This window comes from Rhinatrema bivittatum, chromosome 5, assembly GCF_901001135.1.
Source record: "Rhinatrema bivittatum chromosome 5, aRhiBiv1.1, whole genome shotgun sequence".
Classification (NCBI taxonomy): Eukaryota; Metazoa; Chordata; class Amphibia; order Gymnophiona; family Rhinatrematidae; genus Rhinatrema; species Rhinatrema bivittatum.
In genome coordinates, this window is record NC_042619.1 from 120325265 (window position 1) to 120351848 (window position 26584).

A 26584-nucleotide genomic window follows, 5' to 3' on the forward strand; every position below is an offset into this window, starting at 1 on the left:
AAGATGAGATGGGATTGTAGGTCTTACAGACCAATATTAGTGATTAAAACTGATATCAAAATCCTGCAGATGCTTCTGGAACACAATATAAAATACTTGATTTTCCCAGACCAGTGTTCATTGAAAGCAGATTCTCTTCAGAATCTTTAATTTAATTTAAAAAAGATTTCTAGCTCTTGCAATCAGACATACTTGGCAGATTTCAATCATACATATATGGTACGTGATAAAAACATACTCATTGACTTATGCACATTGTAAAATGGGCAGACCTTGAAGAGTCCCAGGACTCATAATCTCATTAGATGCTGAGAAGGCCTTTGTCCAGATAAATGGGTCCTTCATGTGGCAATGCGTGAGAGAGTTCAATTCTCAGATGGGTTTCTACAATGGGTGCTGCTAGCATGGCATAGCCAGGACTTTCCCACGGTGGACCAGTTAAGAAGCATTACCTTAGAGGTTTGCATTTTCATAGGAGTTGGATTTGTCCATTACTACTGAGTTTGTGGGTTGACGTTTTTCGTTTTATTGTAACGGTTAATTTTAATTTCTTGATTTATATTCCGCCTTTTGTGATAGGCCAGCTCCTTCACAGCAGATTATATTCGGATTCTCTAGGTATTTCTCTGTCCCCAGAGGGGGCTCACATTCTGTTTGGAAGGTGAAGTGGCTTGCCCAACATCTCAAGGAATGTCAGCAGGATTTGAACCCTGGATTCCCTGCTTTGCAGCCTACTGCTCTAACCTTTTAGCTACTCAGCTGTACCCAACTCCTGAGCTAGGTTTGTTGGGCTTTGGGAGAGAGAGAGGGTGTTTGGGAGAGAATTTTTCTACAAAATCAAAGAAACTAAATGCTTCTTGCAGCAAAGCTCTCTATTGCTAAACACTGGAAAATTGCCCTGCTGTTGGAGATTGGCATTCGCATTATTTGACTCGTTCCCTAAATTTTGTACACATACTATTCTGTATGGGCTAAATTTTGGGATTGCTATGCTGTGATTGTGTGCTGGTTGTTACAGATCACATTAACAATTCTAGATTATTTTCTTAGTTCGTTATTCTTTCTTTGGTCTTGGATTTTCTTTTTCTTTCTATTCAGTAAAATGTGTGTATTTGCTTAGTTTTGGTTCAGTTTTTCCTATGCTGGATTACATTTAATTTCCTATACAATATATTAGCTGATTTTAGTAATTGCCTGGATAATAAAAGTACAGCAAAACATGCTTGAAGTTTTTTCTCTTATCACTGCAAAACCTGCCTGAAGTTATATTTTTATCTTTGAGCCATTCCTGTAGTTTCCCTGATGCTAGCCTCATTCCATACACTACTGCATCCTTCTCCCCTCCTTTCCCCTCAGCTAGCTTTATTCTGGTGTGACTCCTTCTCCTACCAATTAGGCTATGATGTAAGCTCTTTGGGTTAGGAAACTTACTTATCCTTTTCATCTTGTATTAAATCTGTTGTAACCCTGTAACAACGTATTCACTGCATAGTATCTCAGTCCGTTATAAAAATTAAATTTCTCCATTGACAAGCAGGGCTGAATTAGCAATGGCACATAGTGATTATCATCTGACGGACCCTTTTCAGCTCAGAGCTTTTGCTCTATGGAGCATGTGCAGGAATTACCACTCGTATATTGCCTTAGGAGCCCCTCCAGTCTTTTTTCATCCGAGCATCTGCATAGATGTGTACCCATTTCTCTCTCTCTCTCTCTATGTTCATTATTTTAAAATTTTTGTTACCTCATTGTCTTGCTGCCTTGGTAGCTCCTTCCAAACACCACTTTTCAGTGCTATATAAAAAAAACCCCCCAAACTACAGGATGTCGGGCTCCAAGAAGCCCACTGTTAATGACTTTAAGGACTGTGTAAGCAGCAGGAAAATGTCTGACTGTTGCCTAGGATCAAATCATGTCCAGGCAAATTGCTACCACTGTGGCTGGATGTCTCCGTGTTCCCAGAAGTCCTGGGCCTGGAAAATGGAAGATCTGCAGATGAACCTCCTCATGGAGCAGAACCTCGTCTTGCTCCCTAGTTACTAATTTGAGCAGGAACTCCTCAAGAATGCCTGCTCCACTGAGGAGTAGACTTGAGTTCTTGAGGTCGAATAAACAGAAGAAGTTTTGAAGCTTGGGTGTTGTTAAAAAGAAGTGCCACCTTGTTTTCATTCTTACAATGTAGTCAGCATGAAGGGAGGTTTATCTCTGAGAACTTCATAAATCTTTGCATCAATAAATGCCATGACAGTTCTCATTGAAGGCGCAGTGACACCATTTTATTGTAATGGCATCTGTACGTCTTCCAAACATTTTTTCCTCTCGTAAAAGAAGAGTGGACTAACCAGTGATTCTTATTGCAGATCCAATGGGTGACTTGTTCTTGACTCCCGGAGGTCTCATTTCGGAATACTAATCCTTTAAAGGCAGCAACATGGTGGTAGTATTCATTCTCATGTTGCACAAATGGCATTGAGCAAATGGCATTCATACTACATGGTCATTTTTGCTCCAAGGGTTCCCCCTGAGGAAGCTGTTCTAGGTGAGACAGGGCCTTGTTGGGGATTTTTCAACAATATGAAGGAAATTTGATCACAGTCAAGTGGATTCTCACCAGGCCCAGGATATCTTATAAGTCTTTTTCCACTGTATTATCTGCAGGCATTATGAGTAAGATAAATATATGTAAATTTGCATAATGTGGGATTATGCAAATGAATGAGTTTACTATGTCTAGAGGATGAGTAGTAGTAGTATTTCTTTTGTATCACTCTGTTCTTCAGCTAAAAACTTTATTTACCAATTACTTGTTACAGTGCAGATACATTGTTTGCCAGACTCACTGTTGAACTTTTGCATTGTAACACATCACAGATACAATTGATCTCAGTCTACCACTTGTTTAATGTCATAGTCACAATGCCATAAGCTCATTCACATTGATGCAGAACTTACTTTTTTTTTTTTAATTTTGGGATTAGCAATAAATAAAAAAAAAAAAGAAAAATTCACATGCTTTGCTAGGGAAAGACCTCCAAGTTCCTGGACAATTTTGGTGAAAAGGTGTTACATGCATTAGATATGGAGTTCTGTATTTCTACTCACCAGTTAAACATGATAGTTCACTTGGTTTATGAGGTGTACGATATGATGCCCCGCTCCTCCATCAGTCTCCATTGGGGCATGCTGTATGGCTTGGTTGATTTCCAGCAGTTTACGCGATGATTTTCATGATAAGTTAGTCTGGGAGATTATCTCTTCAGAGATAAACTCAAATGGTTGGACAAATCAAGGAGCAGCACTTCCTGTGGTACTGGGTTCTGCCTCTACTTCCACAGCAGCTTCTGGCTTGGAGTTGGCAGCATGAACAATGCCAACAAGAAGTGACTAGTCATCCTGCACATGCTCACAGTAAAAGCTCTGAGTTGAGAGAGAGGTCCATTCAGTGCCATCAGATGTCACCCATGAGACATGGCTAATACATTCTGCTGTCTACAGAGAGCACCATTTACAGTAAGAAAACGTTCTATTCTTTTACACATTTATACATGAGCTTGTAAAGATCTGATTTCTTTGGGTGCATTTAGTACATTTGGGGCAATTTGTGTCCAATGTGATGGTGCAGCACTGTGTGCTGATAAGACCTGGTGTGGGCAGAGGTTGGGATTCAGCACAGGCAGTGACTTTGACTTATCCCTGGGGCTTATATGCATGTGAAGCTCTGGTGTATGTCTGAATTACATAAGAACATGCCATACTGGGTCAGACCAAGGGTCCATCAAGCCCCCAGCATCCTGTCTCCAATAGTAGCCAATCCAGGCCATAAGAACATGGCAAGTACCCAAAAACTAAGTAGATCCCATGCTACTGTAGCTAGTAATAGCAGTGGCTATTTTCTAAGTCAACTTAATAGCAGGTAATGGACTTCTCGTCCAAGAACTTATCTAATCCTTTTTTAAACCTAACTGCACTAACCACATCCTCTGGCAACAAATTCCAGAGCTTTATTGTGCATTGAGTGAAAATTTTTTTTCTAGTAATAGTCTTAAATGTGCTACTTGCTAACTTCATGGAATTCCCCCAGTCCTTCCATTATTCGAAAGTGTAAATAACAGATTCACATCTACTCGTTCAAGACCTCTCATGATCTTAAACACTTCTATCGTATCCCCCCTCAGCTGTCTCTTCTCCAAGCTGAACAGTCCTAACGTCTTTAGTATTTCCTCATAGAGGAGCTGTTCCATCCCCCTTCTCTGTACCTTCTCCATCGCAACTATATATATATATATATTTTTTTTTTTTTGAGATGCGGTGACCAGAATTGTACACAGTATTCAAGGTGTGTTCTCACCATGGAGCGATACAGAGGCATTATGACATTTTCCATTTTTTCACCATTCCCTTTCTAATAATTCCAAACATTGTTTGCTTTTTTAACTGCCGCAGCACACTGAACTGACGATTTCAATGTGTTATCCACTATGACGCCTAGATCTCTTTCTTGGGTGGTAGCACCTAATATGGAACCTAACATTGTGTAACTATAGCATGGGTTATTTTTCACTATATGCATCACTTTGCACTTGTCCACATTAAATTTCATCTGCCATTTGGATGCCCAATTTTCCAGTCTCATAAGGTGGTCTTGCAATTTATCACAATCCGCTTGTGATTTAACTACGCTGAATAATCTTGTATCATCTGCAAATTTGATTACCTCGCTCGTCGTATCCCCAAGGATAGTAGGCACTGTATGGGTGAAGCAGCTTCTGCACCAGTCCTGACCCTAGTGACCTGCAAACCTTTGTTTCCTTTTCTGTGAGTGCTCTCCTCTCTCTCTCTCTCTCTCTCTCTCTCTCACTTTTTATCAACTTTAGCTGCAGTGAGTAAGAACTTATTTCAGACTGTAGTTTGAGATGGAAAAGTGTTTCACAATTTTTTTTTTTTTTTGCTATAGATTTTCTTCTCTTCATTATTATCTACAGAAAGTGTTTTGTGACAAGGTATTAGATCCATAAGTCAGGAACATTCCCATGTTTGGCATTGGCTGATCTACTACTGCTTATCTGAATTTTATTTACAAACTGTTTCCTGTGGTACTTATTGTCTCGTTTACCTTTTTGCATTTTGTTGTGGGAACAGAGTTGCGTGAAAGTTACACATGTGTGCATTTTGTGCAGATGGAGAAGTTTATGCCTGGGGACATAATGGATACAGCCAACTTGGAAATGGGACTACAACACAGGGGATAAGTCCACTGCAAGTCTGCACCAACCTGCTGAGCAAAAGAGTGCAGGAAGTAGCATGTGGGTCCCATCACTCTGTGACGCTGACATCTGATGGAGAGGTGAGTCTGGCCTTTATTCACTTTGCTGCTGCTTTCCTCACTACCATGCATTGTCTTCTTTCTTTGCACTTTCTGACTCTTTAATCCTGTCTTCTGGTTCGCATGGGGGATTAATAATGCTTACAGAACAATGTTCTGGGACAAACCACACAAAATAAATTACAAAGTGAAAAGACCCTAATCAGTCTAAATTTTTGTTCTAGCTGTAAGTAACAACCTTTTTTCTTTTTTTTTTTTTTAGTAATCATTTTGGACCAAAAAACTCCAATATCAGATGTGTGCTATTAGTCATAAATAATACCTCCTTTTATCACTTGTTCTTCCTCATGAGTTCTAATACAAGACCCTGACAAAGATCCTTTGTTTTGCCAGTTTGACTTTTTGAAGGGGATACATTTTCTCACTTTCACAATAAAGTGCTTTAAATCTTTAGTTCACCCTAAGTGACACTGGGTTTTTTTTTTCTTCACTTCTAATATAACTGCTTTAGTTCAAGGTTTTCAAGTCTATTTTACCTTGTTCTATAAGAAAACAAAACATAGTCCATCATAAATTTCCACATTTTATTTTATTAAAAATTACAAGTATGCTTTCTGAATATTGTGGCTTATGAAGCAAATGTTTAAACTTGCAGAACTCAAGAGAACATTAGAGAGTATTTCTTCCTGAGGCTGATATTAACACCCAGCTCATTTTGGGGCCAATGCAATATTAAATTAGGGGTCACGTTAGCAAGGAGGCACTAGGGTCACTTGCGCGCGCCCCTAGCACCTCCTTGCTTACGAGAGCCCGATTGGCATCGGGCGTCCGCCGGTTAGGAAAACACACTGAGTTTATCGGCATTGGTTTTCCGATACGCCGTACAGCCAAGTGTTCAGGAAATGGATGCTTTTTAGTTGAGCGTCAGTTTACTGCACCCAACTGCCGGTGTGTGTTTCTTTTTTTTTTAAATTAATTTAGTTTCGTTTTTCCTCCTACTTAATATCACAACGATATTAAGTAGAAGGCATTACAGAAAAGCAGTTTTTTCTGCTTTTTCTGTACTAGTTTAAGGAGCTCTCGGCAATTAATGTCTGCTCCAGGCAGGCATTAATTTCTGATTGCAAAAATGTGCATTTTGGACGCACACTTTTTTTTTTTTCTTGCATCAGAAGTGAATAGCTAATAGACTCATTCACATTCTTTTGCATGTGATGAGCGCTATTAGTTTCACTCCACGTTGGATGAGCGTTGTAGAGGCGCTAATCCCCTTATTGATAAGTGTCCAACTGTGGGTTATACAGTACGCTCGGCTCCTTTTGAGATTTAAATGGGCTCATGTCTATCAACTAAACTCCTCCCACAAATACAAATAATCCAGTCCACTCGAAACACTGAAACAGGGGCTACTGTGGCCTCCTTAGTGGCTTGGCTTTGTCACAACATTTGAAAGTATCTCTATTTAACTTGCCATTTTGGACAGAAATAGTGTTAGAAATGATTCATTGTTTTTTTTTGTTTGTTTTTTTTCCTCATTTCAGATGCTAAAACAAATTTGCCAGAATTTTCTCATTTCATTAACATGAGGGACCAATTTAATTTTCGGAGTAGTTATAACTTGGCTCCCTTTCTGGATATTTTGGTTTGCAAAACTGCTTAAGGATTGGTCTCAATTTTAGGCCAGTGACGTGCAGTTCCTTATTCTAGTCGAAAATTCACTGTCATATACATTAAAATGTTCAAACATTTTATCTTACAGCAATAAAAAAAAAAAAATGGTTATCCTTCAATAGGCTTTGCCTACACACTTGAAAAACCAAAATAATCCTTCTGACTAGAAAAAATCTTGAGCAAACGCTAGACTTTCATTTTGAATCAAAGACAATCACAATGGCAAGTTCAATACGCCACCTAGGGGTGTTACTAGACAATAGACAATAACATTGACCAATCACTTCGATCAGTTATCAAACAAGGATAGCATAAGCTTTATAGTCAGAAATGATTAAAACCACTTCTAGAACAAGATGATTTCCATACAGTTCTTCAAACATTGACTGTTATAATTCATTACTTTAGGTCTTTCAACATCGGCTTTAAGATCTCTGTAAATGTCGCAGAATGCAGCAGCCTATATCCTAACAGTAACAAGAAAATTCATCACATTACACTGATCTTTTGTTCACTACATTGGTCACCCATACAGTTTCGGATACAACCTAAGGCCCTCACATGAATCTATAAAATTCTGTCTAATAACGACACCATGTGGCTGGGAGCAGCCTCCACATTTATATCCCACAAAGAACATTACGTTTCCAATAAAGGTCTCTTGGACATTCCATCTGTACGTGATGCCTTCCTTACAGGGTCATTCTTTAAACTGCGATGTACCATTATCGCATGCATTAGGGCCGCATTGCTGTGGTACAATTTAAATCGGGAAGAGGAGGAGTGTGGGCTGAGTTTGGGCAGGGTTATGGCCCAGCAGCGCTGCGGGCGATAATGTTTTTCACGTTATCGCCGTCAGTACCACAGTAAATACCTTTTCCAGTGGCACTATGGGGGCAAAAGTGTGTGGCCGGCTGCATTCTTTCACTTCCCCACGGGCCATCATTCCGCTATATTTATAGCAGAATGATGAATCCCAGGGGTACAGGAGAGAGCAATTTCAATTGTGGGATCCAGACTCTGGGATAAGATGCCAGAGTCCTTGTGCACCATAACTGATTTCACAATCTTAAAAAAAAAAAAAAAAAAAAAAAAAAAAGTTAAAACTTGACTCTGTTCATTGGCATTTAAGAATTGATTATCCATCTGAGCAACATTTAAACTATCATATACGACTTATTCATCTGGGCAGTGTGAATGTGCAAGTCTGAAGTGTTTGATGAACCTGTAATGTTTTATATGTACATATTGTGTGTGTTTTTGGATTAACCGTTCTGCTCTACACTTGGCAAGACGGTATATAAAATTTTGTAAATAAATGTACAATTTTATATACAGAAAGCCTTCTGAGAGAAAACACTGCTTCAATATACTATCATCCACGCAAATTGACAGTATTCCAGTAGAACAATTTTTGCATCTGCCTGCATTCTACAGTGTAAGAATATAAGATCCAGGCTACACACATTTCAAGGATTTGCCCAGTGAGGTTATCTGAGTTCTGTTGTCAATAAAGCATTCTAGAGAGCATTATTTGCTAACAGTACTAGCTTGCTGCAGAAGGGGCAAAAATCTCCCATATAACATTTACTATGTGCTTAACATACTCTTCACAAGCTAACTTTATTAAAACAATTATGATTTGTCATTGGAATATATAAGTAGCACATTCTGCTTTAAAGATTTCAATTTTTGCCTTTAAAAGGGCACACATTTGTGCAATTAAATACATTCTGCCCCTCCTTACAAAGTGTAATATCTGATAGTGAATGCAAAGGGCAAACCAATGTAATTCATGCTCTGTATGTAAATTTTATGCAAATTTTTGTCACATTTGCATTTCCAACAAATGTTAACAGGATAATTTGACTGACACCTCACAATTGATCTATGCCAGTTTGTGCCCATGCCAAAAATTATATACAGGTCATATAAAACATCAGATAACAACTCTAATTGTTGAGCATAAAGGTTGTATTAGAAATAGGAAAAACACCTTTAGTAACTCACTGGTTATTGAAAGATTGTTTAGTGGAAGATTTAAAATTTTTTTGTCCTTTAAAGAGGGGGGAAACATTTCTCAATGCCTGCAACGATGTGAACAGCAATGATACTGGCAAACTCTTCATCTGCAAGAGTTAAATCGAGACAGAATTGCAAGCTTTCTGATGACAGTATACATTGGTAATGCATGGCTGAGAGTAGACTGGATTATGTGAATGTATTGGAGGAGCTCAGTTAGACATGAGGCTATTTAAATCTCAAAGCAAGGCTGAGAGTTAGTTACCAGCCTCAGGAAGAATCAAAGACTCTGTTCTTTTGAGTTCTGAAATCCTCCTCCTTCCCTTCTCTCTACATTTCTGGAGGCTATGACTGGCCTAGATTGGGAGCAACTGATCAATAAACCAACACAGAGATATGGTCATACTCTTGGCCTTGTTTTCTGTAATCCTCAGTTTGTATGTCCTCCCTCCATAAATCTAAAGGTGGAAATGATTCCCTGGTCAGTCCACCTCTTAATTTCCATTCAGTGTGAAATAGTGTAAAAACTCTAATTTGGTGAATAAAGTACCAAAACTTATCAAAAGGAAAAAGGTCAAACCAGAGGAATTTATCAATATTTTCTTCCCAAATATGCCAGCCATCACTACAGACTATATTAATTATGCTGTATCAGAGTGGAACACCTCTATTAATACATTGGACTCTATTGTCCCAAAGAAGCCCATTAAATGCAATAAAAAATGTAATGCATCTTGGTTCACTGTTCATTTAAAAAAAGTTGAAAGAGCTAAGACGCCATGAGCGGCGCACGAACCCACTACCCGAATGCAAAAACGCATACTTTTTATGTCTAAGCAAATACAGGAAACAAGTTGATGTTGCAAAAAAAATCATTTTATTCAGATAAAGTTCAAGTCGCAAATGGCAACCCTACTGTTTTGTGTAATATTGTCAAATCCTTAACTTCCTTAAAACAGGATATTTTTCACAATGTGGACAACTTATTCTGTGATAATGTTGCTCATCTCTTCAAGGAAAAAGTTACTAATATCTCTGCTGAATTCTCTTACCTTCCTACTCCCAAATCTAATATACTTACAACTGCTACTACCTGGACCTCTTGAGGGTATTGACGCAACAATTGCACATTATACTATCTAAAATGAAATTATCTAGTCCACTTAATCCATGTCACCAACTAAAGGCAGCTTGTGACCATATTTCCCTACCATCGTCTCAACTGGTTAACCTCTCCCTTAAATCTGGTGTCTTTCTGGATACTTTAAAACAAGCATCTATATTGCCTATTCCAAAAAAGAAAAATGCAGATCTAACCGACCTCAACAATCTTTGGCCAATTGCCTCCTTAACACTAGCAAAGATTGTTGAATCAGTCGCTTTGCACCAGTTGACAGACTACATCAATGAGTGCCTTTTTCCAACTGAATCAACATGGCTTCAGAAAAGGCCACAGTACAGAGACTGTTACTATCATCATTTGATACTTTCACACGAGATTTTGATTCAAATATTGATTGTCTTAGTCTTATTAGATATATATCTGCAGCATTTGACACCCTGGATCACAACATTTTACTCGTATTTAGAATCCATTGGAATCACTGGCATAGTCCTTAAATGGTTCTCTTCATTTTTACTCAATTTTTCCTCAGCAAATAAATATTGGTACGAACAGTTCCAAATGGTATACTAATCTGTCAGGTGTCCCAAAAGGATCATCTCTCTGTCTTACTGTTTAACATTTATTTATTTCACTTTTATCATCTCTTGGGAGGTCTAGGTGTAGATTTCAAAATCTATATTGGTGACATCCAATTCTTTATCTCTACAGTACATCCTGGTCAAATGATCTATCCATTGTTGCTCTTTGTATTAAAACAGTCAATACCTGGCTATCTCATAATAGATGAAAACTTACCTCAAAAACTGAAATTTTGTACCTATCCATTATACCAAATTCCTCACATCACCCTCCGAGTAATCTATCAACATCCATTCCATCCCCATAACTTCTAAGACCTGCAATCTTGGAGTCATTTTGAATGCAGAACTACCTATGACTCATAACATATCCTCATTTTACAAGATTCATCTACTGAAACAGTTAAAGCTTCTCTTATATCTAAACGATTTTTGTCTAGTTTTACAGGCTTTAATTCTCACAAGCCCTAAACTATTGTAACACACTTTATCTGGGGCTTCCAGCGAATGCCACATGTCCACTGCAACTAATCCAAAATGCAGCAATACGCATCCTAGTTAATTTAAGTCACCAAGAACACACACCTATCCTTAGTTCATTATACTGGCTTCCTGTTTCTTTTCGTATACAGTACAAAGTCCTTGCTATAATTCATAACTTACTATATAATCTTTGTTCTAGTCTTTGCATTTATCAACCTGGTAGACATCTTCGCTCAATGAACAAAAATCTCTTCGATGTCCCCACAATTAAGTTAACAAGGCTTGGTCTCACTAGAAGGTGTGCCTTCGGTCGCTGGTCCCATCCTCTGGAACGCCCTGCTTGATTCACTCCGGTTAACATCTAATATTAGAGTTCAAGAAAACTTATCTTTTCACACTAGCCTTTGACAATGCAATATAGTATTTGTTTTATGGTCATCTGCTACATATATGAGGTGTGGTATTGTAATTATTTTTTTGATGGTGTGATGATATTGTCTTATGAACTGAATTCTGTTTGTTTTATGCTTCATGTTGTCTGTTTTATGCATGTAATCTTGTAAACTGCCTCGACCACAAGTCTCCTTAAAGAGTGTGGTATATAAAACCTTTTAAATTAAAACATTTGCTTCATAAGCCATAATATTTAGAAAGCATGACTGATTTTTTTTAAAATTAAATGAGTGGAAATTTATGATTATGGACTATATATTTTGTTTTCTTATAGAACCAGGGCATCGTAAAACAGATTTAAAAACACTGATCTAAAGCATTTATATTGGAAGAGAGAGAAAACATTGTGCCAGATACGTGTGAACTAAAGATTTAAAGCACTTTATTATTGTGAGAGAAAACATTTATCCCCTTGAAAAAACCATCAAACGGGCAAAACAAAAAATCTTTTTTTTTAATAATTTTATTTTTATTGAATTTTAAATTTTACTCAATTTATGCATTGTGACAATAGATAAGTGGTATCCAGATGTAAATAACATAAACAATATTTCAATTTACATTTTTCCATAATATCTTCTATAATACCACTATATAAAAGGAAATTTAAGTGGGGGTTGTGTGTATAAAGAACTATAAAGCGAACGTTATCTCTAAACAATAATAGGAATTTTAGGTGACCGGATGAAACCCTTAGTCATTGCCATTCTGTACCGTATGGATCGGTTTGGGGTGAGAACTAAGAAAAAAACGGAGCTGTGATGGCTCAAAGAACACACAGGACAAACTTTGATACTTAATAATACACTTGCAAGGATATCTTAGAGTGAACTTTGAACATTTTAACACAGCTTCTTCTCTCATCTCCAGGAATTTTTCTCCTCTCTTGGGTGGACCTCATGATATCAGGAAACATCCATATCTTATGTCCCCAAAACAGTTCTTGGCTATTGCGAAAAAACAATCTCATGATATTATTTTTCTCTGAAGTAAATGCAAAACAAAAGATCTTTAATGGGAGTCTTGTATTCTAATACCAGAGGAGGAACAAGTGATAGAGGGTGTTCGTTTTTTGTTTTTTTTTTTTAAATTGAATCATGACATTCACAAGGTATCCTTTGCAGTTTATTTTTTTGGGGATTTTTCTTTTGCAAACTTCACTGTCTTATGTTAAACTTGCTATTGACAGCCTTGGCAGGTGCCATGCAGTTCTGGAAAGACTTCCAACTGCACACCATTATAGCAAAACATGTACATATCACAAATGTACAGAAATACAACAGCGGTCTCCCAAAAGTTCATTTAAAAACAATTTCTCTTGCCCCAGCCCCCTCCTCCATTTCCAAAAACTGTTAGAGCAGACAAAAACTCCTGAGGAAAGGACTCTAACATGGCTCCCCACAGCCAGCGATGTGATAAGACTTTGATTCGGAAGAAGTACCTGTGACCGCACCTGGCATTTTGAAACCTTCGCTTAACCCATTTTGGTTTCCACAGTGCTCATTGCAGATGGCAGGTGCAGGATGACGTAGATGAGAATGTACTTGGATGCCACTTCAGACCCAAGAATAAGGTGTCAGGTTTCTGCCTGTCTGCTGTACAAGTTAGTACCGGTGCTTCCAGGCTCCCAGCAGGGGCCTGTATGGTACCTGTATTACTAGGCATCTCTGTGAAATTATATGGAGGGGATTTTGGTGGGATGGTTTTAGTGGGAGATACTGTGTCTTTTAATGTTGGTGATGGATTGAGAGGATGGTCAGACTGCAGGAATGTGATTTCAGTTTAATGTAAGGTGGTTTTTACAAGCAGCATTCAGCTTTGGTGCATATGACTCAGTCTTCTGGATTTTTAGAAAGGCTTTTGATGTATCACGTGACAGGTTACTGGTATGAAGCTATAAGTGGAAAGGTTGCTGGGCAGATAAGTAGCTCATGTCACAAATGGGAGCATTTCCAAGGACAGTAAAGCCAGACAGAAGATTGAACAGGTGTAAGGGTAGCCAGTCACTGAATTACTGGGACTCAATAAGGCAGCTAAGCCCAAGAAATACTATAGAGTGTGTGAATGTGGTAGTGTTGCTAGAGATCCTCATCCTGGCAACTTTTGTTCCCTGTGAGCTCTATGTCCTTACCAGCAGGTCCCACTTGGGTACTGCACTGGCTGCAGTGTCAAGCACTTCAAGAAACTTTTGTGGCTGATTTTTGTTTAAATTACACTGAACCTGTTATGGCTGTATGTTGAATTCACCTGTGTACCAGATTATCCATTATGTCACGCTGGTCAAAATAAATAAAATACATTTGAAATAGATTAGAATGCAAATAAGTGATCATTCAGAAATGAGCTTTCTGAAAACATGATTGATGTTCTTAGTGGCTGATCTTTATGTTGTGAAATACTTCTTTACCAAGAGAGAGTAGTAAGTGCCTGGAATAGTGTACCGGCAGAGGTAGTTCCAACCAATACATTCATGGAATAGTAGATAGAAGAAATAGGAAGGGAGGGGCAGGAGACTGTTCATTACACTAATTTTAGAACTCTATATGCTGAATCATATGGAACATGAATTAGAGGGCCATAAAGGGGAGAAGAGAACCAGTACGCACAGAGTGACTGTACAACTGCATCAAGTTTTCAATAAGAGGAGGTAAAGTCGACCAACATGAGACTGCTGCAAGGCTCTGTATTCTCCTAGGACAAGCAGGATGGCAGCTGTCACAAGTGGATGACATTGTCAGATGGAGCTTGGCATGGAAATGTTGTTTCATAGTTTCCAGAAGTTTTGAGCATGCCCAACTTGGCATGTGCAGCATTACCATACTGCAGGGGCTCCTTCAGACTCATCTTTTCCACAGAATCCACCAGTGGTGGATCTTGCTCTCTGGGACAAAGTGGTGAAGGTGGTGTACTGCTTAACCCATTGTGCTTTGCACATGTGTGTTTGCATCCCATCTTCAATTGCTCTTTGCTTTGGAGTGAAAGAGTAGCCTAGTGGTTAGAGCAGCGGGCTATGAGCCAGGGTTCAATCCTGCTACTGCACCTTGTGACCTTGGGCAAGTCACTTCACTCTTCATTGCCTCAGGTGCAGACTTGATTATCTGAATGTAATCTGCTTTGAAGTGTCCGAAAGGTGAATTACAAATCTAAATAAAATGTGGGTAGGAATTGCTTCATTGCTGGGCTCTCATGGTTTTATTCTTTCCTTGTAGTCATCCTTATATAGGTATTTGGTCAGTTCTTAAGTTTCATTTTGTTTTTCATGCCTCTGCAGTTCACTGAGAGGCATAAACTGCTCATTTGTTCTCTCTATGGAGAAGGCTATCTGTGGCTTCATGTGATTATCCTTATGTGTCAGGATCACATCTGTCACAGACCCCCATGATAGATGTATCATGTACCAAGGGCTAGTCATGACATCCTGAGATGTCATCTTTTGTGTGACCATGATCCCTAGGGATGTAGGTCCTGGCTTGACCTAATGGACAAATATTTTGGTCCTCTTAAGACCAGGCTATCGACATTGAAGGACCCAGGAGCTGTATTTGGATGCTGGTGACACATTGATATTGAGAGGGCATCAAATCCTCTTGATGTCAAGGATTGGGGAGACAGACAACCACCTGTCTCCTCCCACCAGAAGATGACATTTTTATCCTCTTTTGGTTCTCATGTCGAGCGAAGGCCATGAAACAGTCTGTTAGTGCTGGGAGTGGGGACATTATAGCCGCATTTGTGAAAGTCCTGAAGCGTTCTGTGGGGCAGAAATCTCCTCTTCTTGCATTCCCAAGAATTGCATCAATCTCCATGGGTCCAGGTTTCTCAGGAAGATGTGGCCACCTAACCTGTGTTGGCATTGGCAATCCTTGATGAAGAACTGGACACGAAGATTTATCAGGATTTTGGATACAGCAATGGTGCACCAGCATCAAGAGCATCAGTGTTGATGCAGATTAATATCCAGTTGATGTTGGAGTTCCTACAACTGCCTAACAGTTGGTACTGATATCTGATCCTGGAGGGGAATTGATATCAATGTCTGCTACTCGGATGATGACCTCCAGCCCATTGGGGGTGGGGTGGGGATAGTAGCTTCCCTGAAATACAGAAGTTCCCTGAGGGTCTAGGTCAGTGATGGCCAACCTTTTGAGCTCAGTGTGTCAAAATTCATAAAAAAACCGAGCATAACTCGGGAGGTGTCACTTCTAGAAAAATCCATAATTTTGTGATATTTGTAGCTCTAATAACAAAGTTATAATTTTAATATATGTACTGTATTTATTAATAAAGCAAAAACAAATAATTCTTTACCTTACCTGCTTAGTGACTTTTTTGTTGCTGAATTTCATTGGCTAAATCTTCAATTAAAACACTCTCCCCCTCCACCCCCCCCCCCCCCCCCCACACACACAAACTCTTACTCCCTTGGATTTTCTCATACACACTCATGCTCTCACACTCACTGGCTCCCTCACATACACACACACACACACACACACACACACACACCCACCCAGACAGGCTCCCAGTCATTCTCTCTCACACGCACCCATGCATTCACACACATACACCCCCAGGCAGGCACCCATGCATTCACACACATACACCCCCAGGCAGGCACCTATGCATTCACACACATACACCCCCAGGCAGAGTCCCATGCATACACATGCACACACTAAAGGCAGACCCCCCTCTCTTTCTTTTGCCAGCAACCTCAGAGCCTCTCTCATTCCTCTGCTGCCACCGTCACTGCTGCCGCATGGCTATTGAGGAGGTGCCGATTGCTACTACTGACACTGAAGCCCATTCTGCTGCCTCCTCTGTGCAGGCCCTGTGGGCTTCCACTTTCTCCATGCTGATCTCGTACATTGTGAGATCCACATAGAGAAAGTGCTATTCTTGCACATTACCAAAGAGTACATGTGCCAATCACTAAAAAATTTATTTATTTTTTTTTACCTTTGCTGGCTGATCTTAGTTTTCTAATTGGTTGGTCACAGGCTTTTTTTTTCCACCTTCCCTTTCTTAGTTTTTTTGGCAATTCCTTTTTTATACTTGTCTTTTTTTTTCTGTTTCTTTTCTCTCCATCTTCTTCCCTCAAACACAGTCAGGTTCTCATTCTCACATGCATTTCTCTCACACACACACACACACACACACACACACACACACACACACACACACACACACAGACTCTCACTGTCACATGCTGTCTGACTCTCACACACGTACGCTCTCTCTCACTCCCACATGCTGTCTTGCTCAAGCACAGGCTCTCACTGTCACATGCTGTCTCTCTCACACACACAGAGGCTCTCACATGCTGTCTCTGCAAACATTCAGGTCCTCACTCTCACACACAATCTCTCAACTCATCTCATACATGCACACACACACACCCACCCTATACAGACTCTCAGCCTCTTTCTCACCTCTGGGTCTCCTCTTCACGGGTTGCCGCAGGATGGGCTCTGCAGCGGCCCTAATCTTCTCGGGTCGTGGCGGCCCTGCTACTGGGCCTCTTCCTCTTCTCGGGCCACTCAATTTGGGATTTGCGGCGGCCCGTAAGCGCAAGCGCTGCTTCTCTTCTGCATGCACTGATGCTTCTCCTCCTTCCTGCCCACACGGCTCCGGCAACGTTTACTTCCGGGGCTGCACAGGCAGGAAGGAGGAGGAGCATCAGCGTGTTTAAATGCAATCTTTTTCTTCGGACCGTGGTGACGTGAGCCTCAACATGGGCCTGCCTATCTACCTGTCGCTGCGCCGCATGAGCCTCCCTGCACCCGAGGGCGTTGGGGGGGGGGAGGGGTCCGGAGGGTGGGGAGATACTAAAAAATTAATTTTAAAGGCTCGGCACAGCCGATTAAAAAAAATAAAATAAAAAAAATTTCCCGATAGTCCACGAAATACTGCGCGTGTCATAGGTTAGCCATCACTGGTCTAGGTCCTAAAAGACGTTCTCCCCTCTGAGGTCATGTCTGCTAGCCTGGCAAGATCTGGGTCTTTACCCCTGACATACCAATCAGGCTTGGAATCTGAGTGTTCTTGGGGGTATAGCTACATATTTGGAGATTTCTTTGAAGAGGAGGAAAATACAAGTCTCCCCTCTGACCCCTATCTTCTGCAGGAGAAGAGGAAATCCCCTCTTTCATTTGTTTCATCCAGAGAATGGCAGATGCCATTCCATTTACTTTATAAATAAATAAATAAAAATGAATCCAGGAAAAAGATGCTGGGCATCCTCCAGTTCATGGAGCCTCCTGATGAAATTGTGGCAGCCCAAGTTCATAGGTCCCTTGGGAAGTACAGATGAGAATGTGGGAAAACCTCTTCCTGTGTGGCTCCTGTAAACAAGAAGACTGCCACAATATATCTCATCCAGAAGGTCCAGGATGTGAGAAGACAGCTGCCAAACCAACCTCTGTTGGTCAAATCTGCTCTAAAGAGAGTCAAGGATCAGAACTCATCCCTCTGTACCCTTGCGGAAGGATTATGGATCCTTGAATACTCTTGAGGAAGGTTTTTGAGGGAGCTGTGCTTAATGCTTGCATAGTTTATCAGCTCTTTATGGGCCAGTATATGCAGGGCATCCTGAAGCAGCTGTGGGAAGTGGCAGTGTGATGACTTCAGTCACTAGTGGACAAGTGTGTAGAGTGCAGAAAACCTAGGGCCTCATTGACCTTCGTTTTTGAACTGTCATGGAGAGTCTCTGCCATAGTGATTATCAATGATTTGCCTGTCTGCAGGCCTCAGACCTCCAAACTAAGGTCCAGGAAAAGCTCAGTGACGTTCCATGTATTGAAGAGAATTTTTTTGGAATCAAGGTTAAGGAAGCAATGGTTTAGATTAGAGAATACTGTGCAACACTTTAGCAACTCGCCACAGTCCCTCCAGACCTGTTCTCAACTGAGGTGGTTTCTCCGCCCCCTCAAGCCTGTCAACAGCAGACCCTTCATACCTGTCTGAGGCAACAGAGGGTCCTTAAGCCACATCCAACTCCCCAGTCAAAACTTGGGATGGAGTATTTTTGATTGGATTGTGGAAAGCATAATGCAGATTCCAGTAGCTGTGTCAAGGACCTTCCGGTTGGGGGTAGGCTGAGGTTTTACATAAAATATTGGCCCATTGTAATCTCAGAATATGGGTCCTCAGCATAAGAATAAAATACAGATTTGCCCCCTAAATCATTCACCAGACCCTGCTTGGGGAGTATCTCAGCATAGTAATTGCTGAAGGGGCTCTTCTTTTTTTTTTAAAGACCAATATGGTCAGTAAGTTTTCTACCCATTTTCGGTCAATTCCTGTCCAGTTTGGCCCTCGTGGCCTACAGGCCGTCGACCATACCGCGGTTCAAATTTTTCATGGCCATGGCCTGGAGTTCCGTCTGTGCCTGGACTGCAATCGCACCATGTCCCTAACAGACCCTCATAAGGTCTGTGTAATGTGTCTTGGATGTGAGCACGATGTCCTGACCTGCACCAAATGTGCCCTAATGACACCAAAAGGTCGCAAGGCCAGAATGGAGAAGATGGAACTTCTCTTCCGTGCTCAAACGCTGACGCCGTCTATTGCATCGATGTAGTCAGAACCGGCACCGTCAACTTCGCGCCAGTATCGACCACCGACCGGTGACCATCCGGCATCGACTTCTTGGCCTTCAACTACCTCTACTCCCCCTTAGGACCGAGGGGATCGTAGAGAGAAACATCGCCACCGACATCGGCAGTCTCAGACCATCAAGGGAGTGAAATCATCGACCTTGCCATTGTCTGAGCCCCATCGAAGAAACCCCGTCCAGAAAAGGCACCGACCTTTTCGGTGACCGGGTCACTGAGGCAACCCTCACCTGAAAGGGGATTGGGAGCCGTGACTCCGCCTTTAACGGTGGTCCCTCCGGCTATGCCTCTGCCTCCTGTTCCGGAGCCGTGGCTGCTTGCTCCAGGTCTCCGAGAAGAACTGGACCGGCTGGTTCAGGAGGCCATAGACAAAAGGCGATGCATTGACTCCAAGTTCTTCTGGCACAGGACACCGGTGCCGATCGTGGAACCGACCACCGACCCGATTCCGGCAGCACTGGCACCGCTGCTTTCGAAGATGGAAGCGATTATTGCCGCTTTTCCACCGATGGATCCCGGGTCACCGATGGCACCGGTGCCCTCTCAGCTTACTTTGTCATCGGGAGGAGAAACACCGTTCAGCATCCCTCCATTGGGTGTCCTGCCGATGCCTCGGCCATCGATGCCGATGCGTCCATCGGCACCACTGATCCATCCTTCGATGCCTTCATCGGTGCCTCCAATTATTCCTTCCGAGCCTAAACCAGGACCTTCAGGGATTCCACTGTCCCGTCCCCCTCGGGCTTCTAGAGGGGTAGGTGCCGATCCCTATGATACCTGGACAGATGATTCTTCACCAGACACAGATGACCTGCCTTCACCACCGTCTCCTACTGAAAGCAGAAAGCGTTCTCCTCCAGAGGACCTTTCCTTCATAAATTTTGTGAAGATGTCTGAATTGGTTCCCTTCCAATTACAGACCGAACAAGATGACAGGCATCAAATGATGGAGCTGTTGCAATTCCTGGATGCTCCCAAGGAAATAACTGCCATCCCTATTCACCAAGTTCTTCTGGATCTCCTCAAAAAGAACTGGGAACACCCTGGTTCTGTTGCTCCAGTCGACAGGAAGGCTGACACCACTTATTTGGTACAGTTAGCCCCAGGTTTTCAAAAACCTCAATTGGATCACCAATCTGTGGTTGTAGAATCAGCCCAAAAGAGGGCAAAGAGATCAAAACCCCACACTTCTTTTCCCCCAGGCAAGGAGCAAAAATTTCTAGATGCCATTGGTTGCCGGGTCTTCCAGGGCTCAATGCTCATCTCCCGAATTGCCTCTTATCAGCTCTATATGACCCAATACAAAAGGGTCTTATTTAAGCAGATACAAGACCTGACAGACTCCCTGGATCAGCTCCAAACCCTAGTAAACAAGGGTTTTGAGTCAGGCAAGCATGAGAAGATCATCTTACGATATCTTTGACACTACTAACAGGGTATCTGCAGCTGCTATCTCGGCAAGAAGATGGGCGTGGTTCAAGTCTTCGGACCTTCGCCCTGAAGTGCAAGACAGATTATCCGACCTGCCCTGTGTAGAAGACCATCTGTTCGGTGAACAGATTCAACAAAAGGTGGCGGAACTCAAGGACCATCGTGAGACCCTGAGACAGCTCTCTGATGCCTTCTGAGTACTCCTCAAAACAGCCTTTCCGGAAAGACACTAAAAAGTCCTTCTTCCGTCCAAAGAAATCCTACCCGCCACCGGCTAGAACTCGTTCTACGAGACCATTTAAAAAAAACCCAGTCTTGTCAGATACGAAAACAAAAGCCTCAAGCAGCTCCTCAGCCGTGCCCTGCTTCCGGTTTTTGACTCCTGCATAGAGAGCAGCAGCCAGCTTCCACTGCCTCATACCAGTGGGAGGTCGATTGTGCCATTTCAACAACAGGTGGCACTCAATCACCTCAGACCAGTGGGTCCTAGCGATAATCGCTCAAGGTTATCATCTCAACTTTCTCTCTCCATCTCACCAGACTCCTCACCTCTACCGACATGGAGAACATCCGATCACTCCATCCTTCTGGAACAGGAGGTCTCCCTCCTTCTCCAGTCCCAAGGCAATAGAACCAGTACCCTCCTCCTTAGCACGGCCTAGGATTCTATTCCCGGTACTTCCTAATCCCCAAAAAATCGGGAGGCATTTGTCCAATTCTGGATCTACGTGCCCTCAACAAGTACTTCCATCGAACCGTTCAAAATTGTAACCTTGGGTTCTCTTCTTCTTCTACAAAGAGGAGACTGGCTCTGCTCTCTAAACCTCCAGGACGCATACACTTATATTGCGATAACTCCATTTCATCACAAATACCTGAGATTTCTGGTAGACCCCAAGCACTATCAGTACCGAGTGCTTCCATTCGGCCTCGTGTCTGCACCACGAGTCTTCACAAAATGTCTCGTAGTAGTTGCAGCCTTCCTCATGACTCAAGGTGTTCACGTCTACCCCTATCTAGACGATTGGTTGATCTGGGCTCCCACTCAGCAAACTGCTCTGTCGTCCCTACATCTTACCTTACACACTCTGATTTCGCTAGGATTTCTCGTCAACTACGACAAATCCTTCTTAGTCTCATCTCAAACCTTATCATTCATAGGGGAAGACTTGGACACCTTGCAGGCAAAAGCTTTTCTACCTCAACGAGCTCTCACTCTAGTCTCTCTCGCACACCAGCTGCAGTCTCAGCCGCACGCCGCTTTCTCATCCTACTGGGACACATGGCGTCCTCAGTTCAGGTCACCCCAATGGCCAGCCTAGCCATGAGAGTCATGCAGTGGACTCTAAGGTCACAATGGACTCAATGCATTCAGCTCCTGTCGACCATTGTCCACGTCACTGACTCACTCCATCAGTCTCTCGCCTGGTGGAAAAATCAGATCAATCTCCTCCAAGGCTTACCCTTCCAGGCTCCAGACCCTCAAATAACTCTCAACACCAATGCTTCCAACCTCGGCTGGGGAGCCCATGTGGCCAATCTGCAGACACAAGGAACTTGGTCCCCAGAGGAAGCCGAACACCAAATCAATTTCCTGGAGCTTCGAGCAATCAGATATGCTCTCAGGGTATTTCAGGATCGCCTCTCCAACCAAGTCATCCTGATTCAGACTGACAACCAGATGACCATGTGGTACATCAACAAACAGGGAGGCACGGGCTCCTACCTCCTGTGTCAGGAAGCTGTGCAGATATGGGAGGAGGCCCTCTCCCACTCGATGTACCCCAGGGCCACCTACTTGCCAAGAGTGGACAATGTGTTGGCAGACAAGTTAAGTCGCACCTTTCAACCGCACGAGTGGTCTCTCAACCCCTCAATAGCGGACTCTATCTTCCAACAATGGGGTTATCCTCAAATAGACCTCTTTGCATCACCTCAAAACCGCAAAGTAGAGAACTTCTGCTCTCTCATTCGCAGCCAAGAGATGCGTTCTCCCTCCACGTCCACTTCTCTCAAAGACTCTCGTGAAGTTACGTCAGTATAAGGGAACCATGATCCTGATAGTACCTCACTGGCCACACCAAGTGTGGTTTCCAATTCTTCAAGATCTCTCCATTCGCAGGCACATTCCCTTGGGAAAGGACCCGTTTCTGATTAAGCAAAATGACGGGTGCCTGCGCCACCCCAATCTTCAAGCCTTGTCCCTGATGGCATGGATGTTGAAAGTTTAATCTTTCAGCCACTTAACTTTTCTGAACCAGATTCCCGTGTCCTGATTGCTTCACAGAACCTTCCACGAGAAAATCCTACCTTTACAAATTGAAGAGGTTTCAGTCATGGTGCTCTTCTCAATCCCTTGACCCCTTTACCTGTCCAATCATGAAGTTCTAGAAACTTAGACAAAAGTGTTCCGTGATTGGGCTCCATCCTGTGATGTCACCCCTATGTGAGGACTAACATCCTGCTGTCCTGTGAGAACACCTGTTACAGGTAAGCAACATTTGCTTTGTGTGTTCTGACTTGAGAGGTGGACCCTTGGTCCGGCGAGAAGTGAAGTCCTCTCGTCGGTGGGCGAGGCCAATCACGATGTACACTGGAGGTACTGGAAGAAGAACTGGATGCAGGCGCCTCCTGCAGGTCGAGTGAACAGGGGTTAGCACCTCCGGCGGGTCGTGGAAACAGAAGCTGGCGCCTCCAGCAGGTCGTGGAAACTGAAGAAGTAACAAAAGTCAGTCCAGAGAACAAGAGCCGGCACCCTCCGCAGCCAGTCCTAGGATCAAGAGCCAGAAGAATCTGCAGCCAGTCCAGAGGTCGAGAGCCAGAAGAATCTGCAGCCAGTCGAGAGGCCGAGAGCCAGAAGAATCCGTAGCCAGTCCAGGGGTCAAAAATCAGAGAAGGTCCGCAGCCAATCCGAGAGTCAGAAGCCAAACAGGAACGGCAGCCAATCCAGGGATCCAGACGAAGCAGCAAATCAGGAACCAGAGCAACACCACTAGAGCCACGAAACCAGGGAAGGTCTGAAGGCTCAGACCTTGCCTTAAATAGTAGACTGGCGCTGGACTCAAGCAAGAAGGAACCCCCTACTTCCTGTAGGGGTTCCTTTAAGGCCTGGCTCTAGCCGCCCGCGCGGCCCTAGAGGATTTCAGGGGGCGTGGCTTAGCCTGCTCCGCGGAGACTCCGCGACCATCTTGGAGGGCAGTAGCCCTGCTGCTGACGCGGCTGCCGATGCCGACCCAGACGTTTGTGCCCGGACCTGCCGCGAGGGTAAGAGACCGGCCCCCGGTCGCGGTCTGCTGCGACCGGCGATCATAACAGTACCCCCTCCTTTAGGCCTCCCCTTAGAAGGCTTGGGCTTCCCAGGATGACTGATATGAACATTTTTTAGGAGATCCTTGTCCAAGATGTTCGTAGTAGACTCCCATGAATTCTCTTCAGGGCCGAATCCCTCCCAGGCCAGAAGATACTCCTACTTACGACCATGCTTGCGAATATCAAGAACCTCTCGAACTTGATAAATGTCGTCTTCCGCCCTTACTGAAGAAGACACAGGAACCTTCCGGGAGGGCCAGTTGAGGACCACTGGCTTCAAGAGGGAAACATGAAATGCGTTGTGAATGCGTAGAGTGGCCGGGAGGCATAATCGATAGGTCACTGGCCCCAGTTGCTTTATTACCGGGAAAGGACAGATGTACCGAGGAGCCAGGCGCATCAAAGGAACCCGTAGATGGATATATCTGGTACTAAGCCAGACCTTATCTCCAGGGCGAAAGCATGGTGCAGGTCTCTGATGTCGGTCTGCGAATTTCTTAGCGGTCCGAGCCGCTTTCTGTAACATTTGTTGCGTATGAGTCCAAAGTCTTTGAAAGTGGATGACGGTGAGCTGGGTTGCCGGAGAGGAGACAGGCAGAGGTAACGGTACTGGTGGAGACGGTTGATGACCGAAGACTATCTGAAATGGAGAGGTTCCAGTGGAAGTACAGGAATGGAAATTGTGGGAGAATTCTGTCCAAGGCAGCAAAGCCGCCCAGTCGTCCTGTCTGGAGTTGACGTAGGAGCGCAGGAATTGTTTCAGAGCTTGATTCGTTCTCTGCCTGCCCATTGGCCTGGGGGTGGAAAGCCGTGGTGAAGTCCAGCGCAATCTGAAACTTGGTACAGAGACCTCGCCAATATCGGGCCTTAAATTGGGACCCACGGTCGGACGTGATGTGCTGGGGTATTCCATGGAGACGAAAAATATGTGCCATGAAGAGCTGTGCCAATTGGGGAGCGGAGGGAAGGGTGGGCAATGGTGTAAAATGGGCCATTTTAGAGAATATATCGACTACCACCCATATTACCGTATGTCCTTCAGAAGCTGGGAGGTCTACAATAAAATCAGTGGAAATGTGAGTCCATGGTCTTGTAGGTGTAGGAAGTGGTTGCAACTGCCCCCAAGGTTTCCCAGTAGGATTCTTGTGCTGCGCACAAACAGGGCAGGAGTCAACATACACTTGAATGTTCTTACCCATCCCTGGCCACCAATAATGTTGTTGAAGTAGATCCTGAGTACGTCTGTGACCCGGATGCCCCGCCAACTGAGAGTCATGTCCCCACTTTAGAACTTTATTACGGAGCCTCTTGGGTACCATGGTCTTACCAACGGGAACCGTGAAGGTTGCTGAAAGAATGATACGGGCAGGGTCAGTGATGTACTGTAAAGGTTCTTCTATGTCTTCGGAGATAAATGAGCGTGATAACGCGTCGGCCTTGATATTCTTACTTGCTGGTCTGTATCTTAACTCAAAGTCAAAACGTGTAAAAAATAACGCCGAGCGAGCTTGTCGCAGATTCAAGCGATGGGCTTGTAGATATGTCAGATTTTTATGGTCCGTAAAGACTGTTATCCGATGTTGAACTCCCTCTAGCCACTGCCGCCATTCTTCAAATGCAAGTTTGATGGCTAGCAGTTCTTTATCGCCAATGGCATAATTGCGTTCCGCAGGAGAAAATTTCTTTGAAAAATAGGAGCAAGGGTGGAATTTCCTGCCAGCATCGTTCTGACTTAACACTGCTCCAACCCCCTCCATAGAAGAGTTTACCTCTACCGTGAACGGACGTCTTGGGTCTGGATGGCGGAGACAGGGTTGCCGCAGAAAAGCGTCCTTGAGAGTCTGGAATGCTTCAATCGCCTCTACCGGCCAGGTTTTGATGTTGACCCCCTTACATGTAAGTGCGGATAACGGTGCAGTCAGTTTAGAAAAATTCTTGATGAAGTGACGATAATAATTAGCGAAACCCAAAAAACGTTGAAGAGCTCATAGCCCATTGAGTTGGGGCCATTCCTTTATACACTTTACTTTGGTCGGATCCATTTTGAAGCCTTGACTTGAAACAATATATCCTAGAAAGGGTAAGGATTCTGCTTCGAAAATGCATTTCTCCAGTTTGGCATATAGTTGATGTTCCCTTAAACGTTGTAGAACTTGCGTCACATGTTGGCGATGTGACTGTAGGTCCCTGGAGAAAATCAAAATATCATCGAGATAAACGATCACACAGATATATAATAAGTCTCGAAAAATCTCATTAATGAAATGTTGAAAAACAGCAGGGGCATTAGTTAAACCGAAAGGCATAACTAGATATTCATAGTGTCCATCTCTGGTGTTGAACGCTGTTTTCCACTCGTCTCCCTCCCGAATTCGAACTAGATTGTATGCCCCCCGCAGGTCCAATTTGGAGAATATCTGAGCTCCTTGCAGACGATCGAACAGTTCAGCAATAAGCGGTAGGGGGTAACGATCCTTGATAGTGATAGCGTTAAGACCACGAAAGTCAATACAAGGACGTAAAGTCCCATCTTTCTTTTCTACAAAAAAGAAACCAGCCCCCGCAGGAGAGT

The 26584-nt window shown here is 43.2% G+C and overlaps 1 protein-coding gene across 9 annotated transcripts in view; it reads left to right on the forward strand.

Annotated features, from left to right (window-relative positions):
- RCBTB1 (RCC1 and BTB domain containing protein 1) overlaps positions 1-26584 on the forward strand; it is a 115807-nt gene that overhangs the window by 34140 nt on the left and 55083 nt on the right. For all 9 annotated transcript variants that reach the window (XM_029602836.1, XM_029602837.1, XM_029602838.1 and 6 more), the window contains one exon: positions 5178-5344. In XM_029602836.1, the coding sequence (XP_029458696.1) occupies positions 5178-5344 (167 nt within the window). The remainder of the gene's footprint in view (positions 1-5177; positions 5345-26584) is intronic.